At 34.5% G+C, this 20088-nt stretch overlaps 1 protein-coding gene across 1 annotated transcript in view; it reads right to left on the bottom strand.

The window, feature by feature from the left end:
- Nucleotides 1–3041: 3041 nt before the first annotated feature.
- Nucleotides 3042–20088, bottom strand: part of LOC128132438 (uncharacterized) — a 40282-nt gene continuing 23235 nt past the window's right edge. Inside the window, exons 2-3 of the mRNA XM_052769012.1 lie at nt 3872–3976; nt 3042–3112 (exon numbers count right to left, since the gene is read on the bottom strand). Coding sequence (XP_052624972.1) covers nt 3042–3112; nt 3872–3976 — 176 coding nt within the window. The remainder of the gene's footprint in view (nt 3113–3871; nt 3977–20088) is intronic.

Genomic DNA, 20088 nt, shown 5'->3' with positions numbered 1-20088 from the left:
AAACAAAATAATCTTATTAAAATATAAGACTTTTAATCCGTAAGAATATGTATAAATTTCTATTTAATTTCGGATGTATAAGAATAAAATAGAATGTTGTTATTTTTCAACCTCAGATTTAAGAATGTTGTTATTCTTCAATAATATTCTAATATAATAAAACTAGGCGAATGCCCGCGCGTTGCACAGAAGCATCTATATAGTTGAAATCTTTATAAATATATGTTTTTTTAAATATAACAATAATGTCGTTGTTAAATTTGATATAATAATCCGTATACTAAGTTGATATAGTATATTGATAATTTTGAATTATATGATAATATATACATCTATTAAAACTGCATAATCTCAATCTTTTGAATGACCTCTACCTGCGGGTTATTCATGAATAAAATTAAATATAATATATGGTTTAATATTATTTATAGTTGTTGTTATTATTAAATCATTTTTAAAATTTATTTGTTTAACGTTTTAATTTCTATCAATGTAATTATTTAAAACATCAAACAATATTTTTTTTTATTTTAAATGTAACAATATAATCATTTATATATAGTTATTTTTTACTATTGTTATTGTAAGTTATTTTAAGCTACTTATTTCAAAACTTTTAATGATTATAAAAATATCTTTAGGAAATATTTTAGTGAATTGATATTACAATTTAGATTTTGTATTTAGCACTTCAATTTATCACCTTTCACTATTCACAAAATATTATTTGGGTTTTTTTAAGTGAAACTGAAATTTATATCGAAGTTGATCCTTTAATGTTATATTTAAATTAACAATTTAAGTATTTTGTCCATACAGTTCAAAAGTTGTAGCTTTAAATTAATAATGGTTTACATACAACAACATATTAAATCTAATAAATTAAGTATAAGATGTTAAAATTTAAAGACATAACTTTATAAGTAAAAGTAAAAATATTATTTAAATATTGAAATTTAGTTTATTTTTTATGACACTTTAGGTTTGATACTTATTTAACCTTATTAACCAATTTATAATCATTATTAGAAAGACACTACAATTTATCACTTTTAACTATTTACAAAATATTTTTTGGGTTGTTTAAGTTGAACTAAATTTTATATTTAAGTTGATCATGTAAGGTTATATTTAAATTAACAATTTAAATATTTTATACAATTGATCAAAAGTTGTACCTTTAAAATGATAATGGTTTACATATAACATATTAGGCCTGATAAATTAAGCATGATATGTTAAAAGTTAAAAACAAACTTTATAAGTATAAGAAAATATATTTTTTAATATTGAAATTTAGTTTATATATGATTATACTTTAGGTTTGATATTTATTTAACCTTATTAACCAACTTATAATAATTATTAGAAGGAAATTGAAAAGTCATGGGAGTTTCAAATGAATGTGGTTCAAGAAAAAATGCAAGCTTTATAAGTATATAATGAAATAATTATGAAAGAACATCATTCTAACAAAAAAATATTTTGACAAAATAAAATCGGTTATGTATACAAATTATGTTATAATTAAGATTGAATTAATGAAAAAAATTCAGATTTTTAAAATTAGGAGAATTAATCATCACTAAAAATCCAAAAATTTTCTTTTATAAATGTAGTTAATTGTCCAAAATACCCTTTTCTTAAAATTTGTGTGATTATATGGTACATGTTATCCCGCTGTAATATCATACACCCTCAAATCATGTTCATTGATTAATTCCATCCATTGGTTCAGATCTGTACATTTTGACACATAATAGTTAGTAAAAACAAAACAATCTAATATATATATATATATATATATATATATATATATATATATATATATATATAGGGGAGTGTTCAATCGAGAACATTTCTTATCGCGAGAAACATTTGAGAACAAATTTGAAAAACACAAATTTTTAATTAAAATTATAAAATAATATTCATATAAATCAAAAAAATAGTTACAAACAGTTAAAAAACTCACTAACTAACACTACTCACCATCCAACCAACACCACCCACCACCACCACCAACTACTACCACCCACCACCCACCACGACGACCACCACCAACCACTACCCGCCACCAGCAACCACCACCCGCCATTAGCATCACCACCCACCACCATCACCACCCAACCACCACCACCTGCCACCACCGCCTGCCACCACCACCCACAACCCCTACCTACCACTCATCACTACCCACCATCAACCCAGTCCCCCACCACCCATCACTAACCACCACCACCAACTACCACTCACCACCCATCACTACCCACCACCCACCACCACCACCACCACCAACCACCACCCGCCACCACCATCACCACCCACCACCATCACCACCCACCACCATCACCACCCAACCACAACCACCCACCTTTACCTACCACCCATCACCACCACCCACCACCTACCACCCGTCACTTCCCACCACTACCAACCACCAACCACCACCACCACCCACTACCACACCCATCACTAACCACCACCCACCACCCATCACTAACTACCACCCACTACCACCACCACCAACCACCACTCGCCACCATCATCACCACCCACCACCATCACCACCCAACCACAACCATCCACCTCTACCGCCTGCCACACCAGCCATAACCCTTACCTACCACCCATCACCACCACCCGCCACCAATACGAATCACCATCACTCGCCACCACCACCACCCACCGCTACCCACCACCAACCATCACCACCCACCTACCACAACCACTACCCGCCACCACCACCCATCACTACCCATCACTACCACCCACCACCCACCACCCATCACCACCACCCACCACCACCACCACCCATCACTACCCACGACCTGCCACCAACCCCCACCCACGACCCACCACCCATCACTACCCACCACCACCAACCATCACTAACCACGACCACCTACCACCCATCACTGCCAACCACCACCAACCACTACTCGCCACCACCATAACCACCCACCACCATCACTACCCACCCACCACTACCTGTCACTACCCACTACCCACCACCACCCGCCACCACCATCACAACCCAATCACCACACACCATCACCACCAATCACCACCACCCCGCCTCCACCACCCGCCGCCGTCACCCGACCCCCATCTATAAAGATTTGTTATTGTGTTTTTGATTCATTAGGTTTTCTCTTGTATATAATCACATGTGATTATATGTATCGAGTCACATGTGGTTTTACGTATCGAATCATATATGATTTATATGTTATTAAATACATATAATCACATGTGATTAAATACACATGAAAAACTAGTGAATTGAGAATGCAAAAATGAATATTGTCCACATAAATCATATGTGATTAAATATATATAACTACATATGATTATATGTATTTAATCACATATATCATATGTGATTATATGCATTTAATCACATACGATATATGTGGACAATATTTATCTTTGTGTTCTCGATTCAATGGTTGTTCTTGTATATATAATCATATGTGATTATATGTATCTAATCACATATGATTTATATAGACATCATTATTTTTTGTCCGTATAAATCATATGTGATTAGATACATATAATCACATATGACTATATGTATTTAATTACATATGATTACAGTGGACAAAGAACAGTTATTGAATCGAGAATGTGACAATGAATCTCATCCACATAAATAATATATGACTGGATACATATAATCACATGTGATAATATGTATTTAATTAGATATGATATATGTATACAATATTTATTTTTGCGGTTTCGACTGAATAATTGCTTTTGTGTAATTAATCACATGTGATTATATGTATATAATCACATGTGATTATATGTATTTAATCATATGTGATTAGATTCATATAATCACAAAGCAAAAATGAATTACCTCCACCAACCACACCCACCCACCACCCACCAAAACCACCACCCGTCACTATCACCCACCCATCACCACACACCACCACCACCTCGCCTCCACCCCCACTCGCACCTACAAAGATTTGTTATTGTGTTTTTGATTCATTAGATTTTCTCTTGTTTATAATCACATGTGACTATATGTATCGAGTCACATGTGATTATATGTATCAAATCATATATGATTTATATGTTATTTAATACATATAATCACATGTGATTAAATACAAGTGAAATACATGTGATTATATGTATTTAATCACATATGATTTATATGGACAATATTTGTTTTCATGTGTTAATTCAATAGTTGTTCTTGTGTACTTAATCACATGTGATTATATATATATATATATATATATATATATATATATATATATATATATATGTATTTAATCACATATGATTTATATGGACAATATTTGTTTTCATGTGTTAATTCAATAGTTGTTCTTGTGTACTTAATCACATGTGATTATATACATATATATATATATATATATATATATATATATATATTTAATCACATATGATTCGTATGGAAAATATTTATTCTTGCGTCGATTCAATAATTGTTCTAATATATTTAATCACATGTGATTATATGTATTTAATCATATATGATTTATGTGGACAAGATTCATTATTTCTTTCTTAATTCAATAGTTGTACTCATGTACTTAAGAACTTGTGATTATATGTATCAAATCACATATGATTTATATTGATAATATTCATGAGTCAATATTTTTTCTTATGTATTTAATCATATGTGATTGTATGTATTAATCACATATGATTAATGTGGAAAAAGAAAAACTATTTAATCAAAAAAGCGAAAATGAATCTTGTGTATAGAAATCATATGTGACTAAATGTACAAGAACAACTGTTAAACAAGAATGTGAAAATGAATATTGTCCATATAAATCATATCTAATTAGATACATATAATCTCATGTAATTAAGCACACAAGAACAACAACTTAATCGAGAACGCGAAAATAAATATTTTCCACATAAATTCTATGTGATTAGATACAAATAATCACATGTGATTATATGCATTTAATCACATATGATATATGTGGACAATATTTATCTTTATGTTCTCGATTCAATAGTTGTTCTCGTGTATATAATTATATGTGATTATATGTATCTAATCACATATGATTTATTTAGACATCATTATTTATTGTCAATATAAATCATATTTGATTAGATATATATAATTACATGTGATTATATGTATTTAATCACATATGATTTCAGTTGACAAAGAACAATTACTTAATCGAAAATGTAACAATGAATTGTATCCACATAAATCATATATGATTGGATACATATAATCACATGTGATTATATGTATTTTAATCAGATATGATTTATGTAGACAATATTTATTTTTGCGGTTTCGATTAATAATTGCTTTTGTGTATTTAATCACATGTGATAATATGTATATAATCACATATGATTTGAGGTAAACAAGATTCATTTTTGCCTTCTCGATTCAATAGTTGTGTTCATCTACTTAATCACATACGATTATACATATAATCACATGTGATAAAATACATGAAAAAAACTACTGAATCGGCAAAGCGAAAATGAATTGTGTCCACATAAATCATATGTGATTAGATTCATATAATCACATGTGATTATATGTATACATATGATTTATATGGATACCATTCATTTTTGTCTAAATAAATCATATGTGATTAGATACCTGTAATCACATATGAGTAACTACACGATAATAACAGAAAAATGTATATTATCCACATAAATAACATGTGATTAGACATATATAATCACATCTAATTATATGTTTTAATCACATATGATTTAGGTGAACAACATGCATTTTCGCGTTGTTGATTCGTTAGTTGTTCTCTTACTATTAATCACATGTGATTATATGCATGATGTATCTAATCACATATGATTTATATTGACAAGATTCATTTTCACATTTTCTCTTCAACAATTTTTTTTATGTTTTTAATCACATGTGATTAAGATTCGTTTTTGTTCATATAAATCATATGTGATTAAATACATATAATCACATGTGATTATACAAAAAAAAACTATTGAATCGAGAATGCGAGAATGAATTTTGTCCACATAAATCTTTTATGATTAGATATGTATAATTACATGTGATTATATGTATTTAATCACATATGATTTATGTGGAAAATATTTATTACTCTTTTTCCATTCAATAGTTGGTATCGTGTATTCAATCACATGTGATCATATGTATTTAATCACATATGATTTATATGAACAATATTCATTTCCACATTTTCGACTCAATATTTAGTCTCATGTATTTAATCACATGTGATTATATGTATTTAAACACATATGATTTATATATAAAAAAATATATTTTCGTGTTCTTGATTGAATAATTATTCTCATGTATATAATCATGTATGATTAAATGTATCTAATCGCATAGGATTTATATGGACAAAATTATCTTTTGAGTTTTAGATTTAATAAAATTTTCAATTACTTAATCACATGTGATTAGATGTATTTAATCTCATATGATTAATTTGGATAATGATTTTGTTACAACCCGAAATTTCTATCTTGTACAAACCATTCATTTCAATCAAAGTCAGACTCGTTTCTTCTAACTTTTAGCACTGTTTAGAGTTTGCTTGAGTATTCTGAGACTAGTGCATCAATGGAATCAGTGTTTGGATTTGTCAGTTAAAGTTCCAAACCATCTAGAAAACTGTGAACCTCCTCAAAAGGAGTTTACGGTCATGGTGCCCGTAAACACCCTCTAGAAACATAATTCATGATCATTTTGATCATTTCTTTCATTTACAAGCCAAAAATCTCGAAAACTCTCTCAAGTATCATCCGACTTTTCTCTTAGATCTTCAAGATTGTAAGTATTTCTTCCCTTGATTGGTGGATATCCTTCTATATCTAGTGATTATACATGATTTCATCCATGAAATCCCTTCATTTTGATAGATCTTCAAGTGTTCTTCATTTAACCAAGAACACCAATAACACACACTAGTGTTTTTGGATCCTAATCACCCTTACAAGCTTCTAATAAGTAAGTACAATATCCTTAGCTTGTTATATACTTGGATCACTTGTTAAAACACCTAGAAAACATCAAGAAACTCAAGAACAAAAGGTGTTTACGGTCTAGTGCATCTTCATAGACCGTAAACCCTTATAAAGGGTGTTCTTATAACCTTTACCCTTCCTAAGACTAAGCATGGTCCCTAGAATCCGATGCCTTTGAATGAATCCCTTGAAAACCATCATTAGACTATGAACACTTGGACCGTAAACTCCAAGGACCGTGAACACTTGGACCGTAAACTCACTTGGTCATGCCATTTGGACCGTAAACTCTTTAGGGTGGCCATACACCCTAGTTATGCAATCATATTTGATTGTATCCCTTCAATCTAAGAGTTTCCTAGTCTATCAGGGTGTTATCCCTTATAATTAGTTTTTTATACACTAATCAAATACACATACATGTCATTATACGGTTATTAGGATCTTTGTGTGCTCAAGGTTTCACCTGACACTCTACATCCTATTTCCAAACATACTTCCGTATCACTCACTACAGGTGAGTTCATACCCCTTAATCTACCTTTAAATGATTTTATGAGGGGGAATACAAGTTGAAACATTATATTTATCATATCAATCACATGTGATTAATAACTATCAAACAAACGGATTTGCTATACTTTTAGCTGTTTTATCAAACAAACTACTTCAAAATATTTATCAAACTCTTTTCCGTACTAAACTCCTTATCAGACTTGTTCTTATATGCTAGACTGCTTTTAAATCATTATATAAATTGATTTCCAGTCATCATTATTTATTATTAAACTCTTCAAAGGTTTTACAAAACTTCTTTAAACTTATATATTGTCAAATGCATGTCTATATATGTATATTTATATAAGTAATGTTTAAAGGACTTAGGACTGATAACTCGCTTTATTTCATTTTCCTCGTTTGGATGTGGCCTTAGGGTATCGGTTATTTGTCCGAATGTCGTCTAAATATTAGTTATATACTATGTATACATATGTAGATATAAAAGTACTATCAATCAGTTCAGTTATGAGTCAATACAAACATACTATTATGAGAAACTAAGAGAACATACTATGATGAGAAACAAAGAGAACACACTACATACTAGACAGAGAGAACATGCATTACACTAGTACATACAATGCATATACAAGTATGCTATAACATAAATGTGAACCATTGTCGAGGCATGGCATCACCTCCATGGCTCGTTTTGTATCCAGAGAGTCTCCTGGAGGGAGAGCGTGAATTTGTGTGTAGATCTATAATGGATTGACCATCCTACACCTTGTTCGCTATAGTGGGACTTGCAAGTCTACGGGTGCCAAATGTCATTTCTTCCGACGTATTTCATCGTCATGTTATTAGTCGATAGTATGGTGCAATCATATCACATTATACCTTAAATAACAATTGGTTTAAGGTAGTTGGTACAACAGTAGTTACTATAATTAGGGGTGAGCATGGTGAAGTTTGGTGCGGTTCTCAGACCAAAGCGAACCGTAAACCGCATGGTGCGGTTTTTGCATTCTTAAAACCGTTGGGTGCGGTTTTGCAATGGTTTGGTTTTTCGGTTTTTAAATGCGGTTTCGGTTTATATCGGTGTGGTTTCGGTTTTTAAACTGTGTTAAGAATTTGGTGCAGCTTTTTTTTTAATGTTTTTTGGTGCGGTTTTTTAAAACTGTAAGAACTGAAAACCATGTGCATATAAGCTTGTATTGTGCTGTTTTTTAATACATTCATTTTCAGCTCAAAACAAAATTACATAATCAAAAAGTGTAAGTCGCTTTAAATACAACTTGTAACCACTCTCACAAACTAATTAATAATTGAAGGTTGGTTGATTTTGACTTAATTTGTTACAAGCTTATTACATGTAATCGATTAGTACGTTTGACTAACAATAGAACATTTGTTTTGCACCCCATAGAGTCTTATACAAACACAAAATAAACATATAATAAATATATTATCGTTTATAACTATTTTAAATAGCATGTATATAATATACATTGATTGATTTATTACTATACACGCTTGCGGTGCGGTTCGGTTTTGGTGGACCGGTTTTTAGGATAGGAACCGCACCGCACCGTTGACCTTCGGTTTTTGCAAAAATTAAATCCGCACCATTGGTTTTTGCATCGGTTTCGGTTTATTGCGGTTTTGTCGGTTTTTCATTAGTCGGTTCGGTTTTTGCTCACCCCTAACTATAATACGACACTACAGTACTTTATTATTTCCTCATTGCATTCACTTTGTGATCTTCTCACATAAAAGGTAATGTAAAACTATATTTTTGGTTAATGATAGTCATACTTGGGAAAATACACACTCTTACAAGAAACAAACATAAAAAACATTTGATGCCTTGGTAAAAGGCTACATTTAGTAGAAAATATAGGATTTTCTAGGAGTTACAAACATTTACATTGAACATTTACAAACGTTTTTATCAAACTTATACAAACATTGACACTAAATGCTTATGAACTCACCAACTTTAAAGCTGATCAACTCTTTCAAAATAACTTGTATTCTCAAGTCATCAGTAGACAGGTACCGATGCTAGGTTTTGAGAAGATGGAGCTCATTCAAGACTCATCTCTTATTTTGATTTACATTTTTGGTGTCTTATAAACTTCACAAAACACACTTGTATTAAATTATATTATTAATGCAATGGATGATGTTGTTGCTTGTTTACTACTATGCGTTGTTGTGATACTGTACATGGCGTCCTCCGCCCCCAAACGTTTCCGTCGTTCCGGTTTTGGAGTGTGACCGATTGTGTGAGAACCTGAAATTTCTATCTTGTACAAACCATTCACTTCAATCTAATTCAGACTCGTTTCTGCTAACTTTTAACACTGTTTAGAGTCTGTTTGAGCATTATGAGGCTTGTGCATCAAAGGAATCAGTGTTTGGATTTATCAGTTAAGCTTCCAAACCATCTAGCAAACCGTAAACCTCCTTAAAAGGAGTTTACGGTCATGAATCTTAGAGCTTACGGTCATGGTGACCGTAAACTTCCTATATAGGTATAATACATGATCATTTTGATAATTTCTTTCCTTTACAAGCCTAGAATCCTGAATATTCTCTCTCAAGTATCATAAGATCTTCATCTTGATCTTCCAAAAATGTAAGAATTCTTTCCATTGATTTGTTGTTATATCTGTTTATCTAGTGATTATGCATGATTTCATGCATGAAATCTATTCATTTTGATAGATCTTCAAGTGTTCTTCATTTCACCAAGAACACACACTAGTGTTCTTGAATCCTAATCACCCTTACAAGCTTCTAATAAGTAAGTACACTACCCTTAGCTTGATATATGCTTGAATCACTAGTTAATCACCTTGAAAACATCATTTTAGCCAAGAACAAGGTGTTTATGGTCTAAGTGTATCTCCTTAGACCGTAAACTTTAATGAAAGGTTCATTAGAGACCTTAAACCCTTCCTAAGGTTAAGCATGGTCCCTAGAATCTGATGCCTTTGACTGAAGCCCTTGAAAACCATCATTGTGCAAGATTTGATGAGTTTACGGTTGTAACTCCTTAGACCGTGAAATCCATGACCGTAAGGTCATTAGACCGTGAACTCCCTAGGTCATTCCATTTGGACCGTAAACTCTATAAGGTGGCCATATACCCTAGTTATGCAATCATATGTGATTGTATCCCCTCAATCTAAGAGTTTCCTAGTCTATTCGGGTGTTATCCCTTATAATTAGTTGTTTATACACTAATTAAATACATGTACATGTCATTATATGTTTATTAGGATCTTTGTGTGCTCAAGGTTTCACCTGACACTCTACATCCTATTTCCAAACATACTTCCGTATCACTCACTACAGGTGAGTTCATACCCCTTAATCTACCTTTTAAATGATTTTAAATGCTTTTATGGGGGGGGGGGGGGGGATACAAGTTGAAACATAATAGTTATTATATCAATCACATGTGATTAATAACTATCAAACAATGGATTTGCTATATTTTTAGCTGTTTTATCAAACAAACTACTTCAAAATGTTTTTCAAACTCTTTTACATGCTAAACTATTTATCAAACTTATTCTTACATGAAAAACCTTTTCCTTTACCTCTTTTAAACTTATAGATTGTCAAAACCATGTCTAATGCATGTATAGTTATATAAGTAAGGCTGGAAGGACTTAGGACTGATAACACACTTTATTTCCTGTTCCTTGTTTGGTTGTGGACTTAGACTACCCTGTTGTTTGTTCGAGTGTCGTTTGATCCTTAGTTATATATTATGTATATATGTATAGACTTAAAAGCTTTTATCTCAGTTCAATACACTCAGCTATACAAACAACTCTACTAGTAAACTATAATAGGTATAGTTTAGGAAGTCACTACTCATTATTTCTAGTACAATGAAACAGACAAAGAGTCAGTTCATACATGAGTCAATACATACTATAACGAGAAACAAATAGAGAATACTATAACGAGAAACAGATAGAGAATACTATAACGAGAAACAATACATACAATACACTATACTATACAAGAGAACACACTACATACTAGACAAATAGAACATGCATTACACTAGTACATACAATACATATACAATAATACTATAACATAAATGTGAACCATTATTTATGGGTATGGAATCACTGCCATGGCTCGTTTTGTAGCCAGAGTCTCCTGGAGGGAGAGCGTGAATTTGTGTATAGATCTATACTGGATTGACTATCCTACACCTTGTTGTTCGCTACAGTGGGACTTGCAAGCCTACGGGTGCCAAATGTCATTTCTTCCGATGTCTTTCATCCTCGTGTTATTTGTCGATAGTATGGTGAAATCATATCACATTATACCTTAAATAACAATTGGTTTAAGGTAGTTAGTACGTCAGTAGTTACTATAATACAACACTACAATACTATTATTATTTCCCCATTACATTCACATTGTGACCTTCTCACATAAACGGTAATGTAGAAACTATATTTTTGGTTAATGATAGTCACACTTGGGAAAATACACACTCTTACAACTTACAAGAAACAAACATACAGAACATTTGATGCCTCGGTAGAAGGCTACGTTTAGTAGAAAATATAGGATTTCCGAGGAGGTACAAACATTTAATACGAACATTTACAAACTTATACATCAAACACTTACAAACATTTTTATACAAAGAATGACTCTAAAATGCTTATGAACTCACCAACTTTAAAGCTGATCAACTCTTTCAAAATAACTTGTATTCTCAGGTCATCAGTAGATAGGTACCGATGCCAGGTTTTGAGAAGATGGAGCTCGTTTTTGACTCATCTCTTATTTTGATTTACATTTTTGGTGTCTTATAAACTTCACAGAACACACTTGTATTAAAGTATATTATTAATGCAATGGATGATGTTGTTGCTTGTTTACTACTATACTTTGTTGTGATACTGTACATGACGTCCTCCGCCCCCGAACGTTTCCGCCGTTCCGGTTTTGGGGTGTGACAGATTGGTATCAGATCATTGTTTATAGTGAATCGAGTATATCAACCCATAAAAGATATACAAACTATAAACAAAACGGGATTAAAATAATCTGATCAAGAGTTTATACTTTAAATACTAAAATATTTAACCAAGTATACCTACCTGCATTCATACTAAAATCAGTGTCACGAGGACAGAACAAAAGTATTACGACTGTTGAACATCACAAGTAGGCTTGGGGATGTATGGTCAGTTCTGGGCGTGACATAGCATGATCAACTATGTTGGTCCGAGAAGTGATTAGCATATGCCCGAGAATGGTTGTGATGTGTCAACAAGTCTAAAAACTTACCAACACTACTACAATGAAAACGTTATAACAGAACATAAACCTAAAATACTATATGAGTATTTTGTGCTACTATAATTACTTATATGAGAACTAAAGGTCTCTATTAGTAGGTTAATAGTTGATAAGTGGATACGCTAAGGTTATATGTGACTAGGATGTCATAGACTTAGGTGTTGTTTGTTTTTTCGAAGCGAAAATTAATGAAGTCTGCGGACCACCTCTGCAATCCTCTGTAGCAGAAGAGGTGGAACAAACGGCTGCAGCCTATAATAAGAAGTATGTTTGTTTTTTAACATCTGCAGACTGCTGCAGTAAACTCAAATTTAAATAAACTAACTTTATAATCTAAAAATAATTCTCAACACCAAAATTTAATAATTCTAGTCTTAAAACATTGAAAGAATACTAAAAAGAACATGTAAAAAACAAAAATATAAAACTTAAAAAAAACTTAAAAAATATAAAAGAAGCTATTGGTTTTATTCTAGAAAGAAAAACTAATTTTAAAAAACATAAAAAGAGAGAATAATAAAAAAAAATTAAGAAAATATTGCAAATGATGTCTACAAAGTTCGTAAAAAAATTAATACGTTAAAAAAGATGCAATTGAAACTGAAAATATTATTAATAGAAATGGTAAAGAAATTAAAAAAATCAAAGTTTTTTTTTTTAAAAAAAAAATCAAGTTAAAAAAATTTGTGGAAACTATAAGAAGAAATTGTATCAAATCCATAAATAAAAATTTAAGAAAATCAAAGTTTACAAAAAAAAAAAAGTTATACCAAAATTCTAAAAAACACTTGGAAAAAATGAAAGCTGAAGAGGTTAGAAGAAGCAAGTCAAGTGCTGCGCCACGCAGCACACGCGCAGAGGTTTTGTAGTGTGAAGTCTTCCAAAAAACAAACTGCTGCGAGAGGGGAAGTGTTGCGCGTGTGCTGCGCCGCACAGTAGTAAGTGGTTTGAAGAGGATTTTTTAAAAAAACAAACACCTTAGAATCTGTGATCTTTGCTTTACTTCCTGTTCCTTGTTTGGTTGTGGATTTGGAGTTAGGGTCACTTATTCGAAGGTCTATCCTGTTTTGATTACATGTAACTGGTATGCACCGTGCAAGAATTGAAGTAACTGATAAAGATCATTTTATAATTATCTAATTTGTACGTCTATTAATCATTTCTTTATCCCTTTTCTCGCGTAGATATCATGGTTGGATTCCATCCCCACGACAACCCATACTCCCCAAACGAAGGCAATGCTGGATGGCTCGAAGCAGAGCCAACAGAGGATCATCCAATCCCTTTGGATGATCACCTCGCAGAAGGATTTTTGGACGATTCTGATTCCGAACCAGAAGTCAAGAACCTACCACAAGAGGCTCCAATCCCAAACCTTAACCACCGACCAGCATTTCAAGGTCCCACACCCTTGTGGGCGACAAACTTGAACCGTTAGAGTGATGAGCAGGGTCAGCCCTTACCCTTCAACGGAGATCGAAGCTTCTATAATTTGAGCGAGGGTGGCTCATCTGATTGAGTCCTGCCCATCATGGTCCGTAGGATTGCTCGGAATGTCGAGCAAGGTCGGGCAACCATCGACCGAGTCATGGAAACTGACGCCAACTCAGGCGTTAACACGATCCACATTCGCCATCTAGAAGAGGCTTTGAATAGGAATAAGAGAGCCAATGAGGCTCTGCAGAGAGATCTTGCTGCAACCCAAGCTGAAGTCAGGGAACTTCGAGCTCGACATGCAGCATATGAAAGGCACATGAGGGACATGGAGCGTCGTCTGTCAGAGTCAAGGACTCATTCTAGTGGTTCTCGTCGTAGATAGAGCCTACTCAACTTTCTCTTTTGGATATAACTTAGTTTATGTAAAAACTCTAGTTTAATTTCCTATCTTTGTGAAGACTTTGGATCTGTTAAGTCTTGATTAGGTCGTAGTTCTGTCAAAATTTTCCCATCTTGGTTTGATGTAAGACCTACTTCTAGGTCATTTTTCCCGAACTTATTACATCTGTAATACCAGTATTATTGACAAATATCTAATATTATGGAAATTTTTATCCAAGTACTTCTATCCTTCTAGTTCTAGATCTACATTCAATCATACTAATCAATTGTGTTGTGGGGCTATGGAGAGTTAGTCCATGAGTCATTCTCATCACTCTCTCTATTAAATTCTTATCAATGTCTTCATCTTTGTGATCTTATAGCTACAATATGCCTCCGCGTCGATCCGTGAGACGCACCACTCCGATAACTCCGAATCAAACTCCAACTCCTCCTCCTCAATACAACCCCGCCGCTATCCAAGCTGCTGTGAATGCGGCTGTTACTGAAGCCTTAGCATAATTCAAAAATACCGGTACTAGTGGGAGTGGGACTTATGTGCCTCCCACTGTTGTCGAAGCTCCAGCACGCGTTAGGGAATGCTCATACAAGGATTTCACCAGCTGTAAACCCAGGTCCTTTAATGGAACTGGCGGAATCATTTCCCTCCCGCAATGGTTCGAGAAGACGGAATCGATCTTTGAGATATGTTCCTGTCCGGAAGGGAGCAAGGTCAAGCGTGCCGCCTGCACCTTCGCGAACCGAGATTTGATGTGGTGGAATAGTCATGTCAAGTCACTATCCCTTATAGTGGCAAATGCTATAGGCTGGGAAGCTCTGAAGGAGCTCATTATTGAAGACTACCGCCCAAGGGGCGAAGTTCAAAAGCTAGAGCAAGAGCTCTGGAGCCTAACTATGAAGGGCTCTAACATAGTCTCTTACACTGCCAGATTCAGCGATCTGGTAGCGCTATGTACGGGAATGGTCCCTTCTAAAGCCAAGAAGGTGGAGAGCTATATCTGGGGGGTTAGTGCCTACATTTCAGGGGAATGTTTTAGCTTCAAACCCCGCTACCTTCGATAGTGCCAAGCGACTGGCACAACGGCTCATTGACCATGGGATCCGTACCCCGTCGTCAACAACAACAACCCTAGCCATCTCGGAACCCTCCAAAGTCGCTGCCAACAAGCGAAAATTCTGGGATGACAAGAAAAAGTAGAAAGCTTCCAAAAAGCAACAGGTCGTGGCAGTTCATGATGTGATAGCACCTGTCATTGCTGCTCCGGTAAAGCAGTACACTAGAAGTTTGCCTAAGTGCAACAAATGCAACTTCCAACACACAGGAGCCTGCCGGGAAATGCAGTGTTCTAACTGCAACAGGAAGGGACACACTGTCCGTTTCTGCAAAGCTTTGACGAGGCCAATCAACCAAGTCCTCAACGCTGGTATGGGCCAGGCTTGCTACGGTTGTGGCGAGGCGGGCCACTACAAAAGGAACTGCCCGAAGGCAGGGAATGCTGGTGGAGTAGGAAGAGTTTTGGCTATAGGCCACGAGGAAGCCATTGCCGACCCCACAGTGGTCACTGGTATGTTTCTCCTCGATAACTCTTATGCATGCATTCTATTTGATAGTGGAGCAGAGAGGAGTTTCGTGAACCATATATTTGCTCATTTAAGTAAGCAAAAATCACGAGCACTTAAAGAACTGTTCATTGTAGAAATGGCTAACGGAAAGACTGAGAGCACTAGTAGTATATACATAGGATGTACTCTAACTCTAGATAGTCATTCATTTGCAATCAACGTCATGCCAGTCTCAATTAAAAGTTTCGACGTCATTATCAGCATGGATTGGTTGAGTCTACATCGTGCTGACATCATGTGTTACGAAAAGGCTATTAGACTTAATCTGCCGTCTGGCGAAACTCTAGTAGTCTATGGCGACAAACCCGAAACGAACCTTCGTATCATCTTGAGTATTCAAGCCCATAAATACTTGCAAAAGGAATGTCGCGCATTCCTTGCTCATGTTGTCGATGTGATCCAAGAGATGAAGGTCATTAAGAACATTCCAGTAGTACACAATTTTCCCGACATCTTTCCAGAAGAACTACAAGGATTACCTCCGTAATGTCAAGTCGAGTTCAGAATCGACTTAGTTCTAGGGGCTACCCCAGTAGCCAAATCGCCTTATCGTCTAGCACCTGCAGAGATGCAAGAACTGTCCAGTCAACTTAATGAATTGCTCAGCAAGGGCTTTATAAGACCAAGCTTCTGTTGGATTAGTGTCTAAGTTCATAACTATTTTGGTATGTACTTGACCCGATGGTGCATGGTCCTTTTGGGTTGCCTTCACCAAAGCAACTTGATAGGATGAATTATGGAAAGAAAGGATTAATTATGATTTATTAATATATTATGAGAATAATATATTAAAGGAGAAATCATATTGTTTAATTAATATTAGTCAAGAATTAATTGATAATTAATTTTGTGACTAAAAGAGATTAATTAAACTTAAGGGACTGGAACTTTAATTATAAGATAATTGCATTTGGGCTATGGATTACTTAATGATATATAAGTTGAACGAATTCTATGGGGAAGCCCATTAGAAATCGTCTAAGGGATGTACCAAAGGAATCCATGGGCTGCTTAGGGCTTAAGCAGTCAGATTAGGGTTTCCTAGTTTAAAACCCTAATAGCCTACATGTATAAATAGCACCCTTAAGCCCCAAAAACGTGGAAAAGAGTTCCTCTAGGGTTTTCACACGTTTTGGGCAGCCTCCTTCTCTTCTCCTCTTCATCCTCTTGCTCTTGGTGTTTGTGAACCATTAGAGGAGTGACATTTGTGACTCTAAGCTTTCTAAAGTCATCACAAGGAGGATTCGAGAATGTTATTGCTACATAACAATCAAGGTAATATCTTAAACCCATTCTTATGTTAATATTGATTATCATATGCTAGAACTAGGGTTTAAAGTCTTGGATGAATTGCATGTACAATAGAGAAACCTAGATCCAAGCATTAAGGTTTGTGTGAGCACATAGGATGTTCTTATGGCCAAAACCCATCAGTGGTATCAGAGCCTTGATTGGTTTCTATTGTATTGATGCCTTATATGTTTGTTCAAGCTGCAAAATCGATTTTTGGCCTCCCTGCATGCTAAACTTGGCGAGTTCCAATGTGGACTCGGCGAGTTGGCTCCTACTCGGCGAGTCCATAGAGGAACTCGGCGAGTTCGAGCGTCAGAAAGAGGTAGTTTCGGGATTTCTTGTTGTTTTACTCAAAGATACTTGCCTTAACTGTTATGGGTCATTAAAATTCGAATTTTAATCATATTTTGAGTGTATCCTTGTTTAAACAAAAGATAATTACCAATTGATTAGATAATAGCTTCCTTATTTGATTAAAGTTTGATTATTTGTATTAATTGGGTAACTTATTTTGCAAGAAATTGAAATTAGGTCAAATATAGATAATGATAAAATTAAATGTTTAATTTATATTATTTGTTATTTGATCCTTGTGTTATGAAAAAGTTTCAATTTTCTCCCTTAGGTTTTATAGTTTAAATTTGAACTCAAAAGTTTTTGTTTTGAAATTTAAATAGTTGAAACCCTAATGTTTTGAAAAGTTTCAAACTTGCCCTTAAGTTTTGGAATTTAAAAGTTGATTAAAAGTTTAATTAAGGAATGTTAAATTCTAAAACCTTAATATTATTTTGAAAAGTTCAAATCACACCCTTATGGTTTTATTAATTAATCAAGGTGTATAATTAAAAGAGATTTAATAAATCCATATAGTTTTTGGTTTACATTTAATTAAGTTAAATGTATAATCTTTAAATTAAACCAACTAGTATTTCAAAAGTGCAAAGTACACCCAAAACTATATATAACATTAAAAGTCTAACATTATATATATGTATGAGTAAAAGTCAGTCTTACCGTTAGTAGGCCTCATTCACGAAGCTGGTCTATAAGAGGTGTTTAAGGAAATTGCCTATAAAATGGCGCGATTGAATGGGTATACACTCTTACCCACCGCACTCTTGACTAGTGGAGGGTCGTTAGCCGAACGGGTAGGATAGGACAAGAACCTTCCATTATAAGTATAATGAAGTACAAAAGTAACTAAATGTTTTACAAATTCCCAATCTGAGTTACTTTAGGCAAAAGTGAATTGATGCAATTCCATGTAATTACACTTTGTACCCTTGCAAAGACATTAGTGGAGTGTGTGTGGTTTACCGGCACACTAAATGGTTCTAAGCAAAGGTAGCAAAGGGTGACTCAATATTTTTCATAGTTCGGTGGAGTGTGTGTGGTTAACCGGCACATCGAATAGGTGACTGTAACATGTGGGGGCACCAAGTAAGTTTGCATGGTTATTTACACCCGCTTTGTGATCCTCGGTATCCCAGTCACAAACTAGAGGGGCATATCGAGATTTAAACATGCCATTGAAAAGTTCAATGAATCTCAAAGGATCTAGGAGTTTTCATAGCGTTTAAAACTTAATCGGTTTTTCGTTTTTCATGGTGGAAAATTAGTGAATCGTCATTCACTTACCTTCAAATGTTCTGCAATTTGGGTTACGGCATCCCTCTCCCGAGTTGTGGAATATTGTGTTGGGTCCTAGCCTTAATATCTCATTCGGGTGATTTATTAAGGACTCAATCGATCAACTAACTTGAATTTATTTTCTCCCATTTTGTAGATGTCAGAGTACGACAACTATGGTCTTCCCAAATCCCGTGGAACAAGCATCCCACATGAAGATGATATTCCACGATTCGATCGAGGAACAAGAGATCATGCTTCACTTCCTCCACCTCCTCCAATTATTCTCCCTAACCCACAAGTTCGAAGGCTTGAAAAGTTCAAACTCACTCAAGCCCTTTTGGCAAGTAAACATAAAGAAGGAAAGTCGGTGTGTGCACACGTCCTAGGGATGAAGTCACACATTGATAGGTTAAGAATGTTGGGATCCGTTGTTTGTGAGGAGATGGCTGTTGACTGGGTTCTTCAGTCGCTTCCTAAATCATATAGTGAGTTCGTGAGAGAGTACTGTATGATGAACCACGATGTGACCCTCATCGATCTCACCTATATGCTTATTGCTACTGAATCAGCAATGGCTTGGCGCACTGGAAAAGTAAAGTTGATTGGTGAATCTGGCTTCCAGACCTCCATGGATATAGGCAATGGCAACGAAAGACATGCCATGATTGAAGAGTTTGATCATAAGAGAAAGGCAATGCCTGAAGTAGTTCCATGTGCTGTTCCAAAAGAGTTAATTTGCTTTTATTGCCAAGAGAAGGGGCATAGGAGACGAAGCTGCCCTATTTACCTAAGAGATCTAAGAGATGGGAGAATCAAAACGTA

Source organism: Lactuca sativa, chromosome 2, assembly GCF_002870075.4.
Source record: "Lactuca sativa cultivar Salinas chromosome 2, Lsat_Salinas_v11, whole genome shotgun sequence".
NCBI classification, from domain to species: Eukaryota; Viridiplantae; Streptophyta; class Magnoliopsida; order Asterales; family Asteraceae; genus Lactuca; species Lactuca sativa.
The sequence above is the reverse complement of the archived record's forward strand: the minus strand, read 5'-3'. Positions and strand labels throughout refer to the sequence as shown.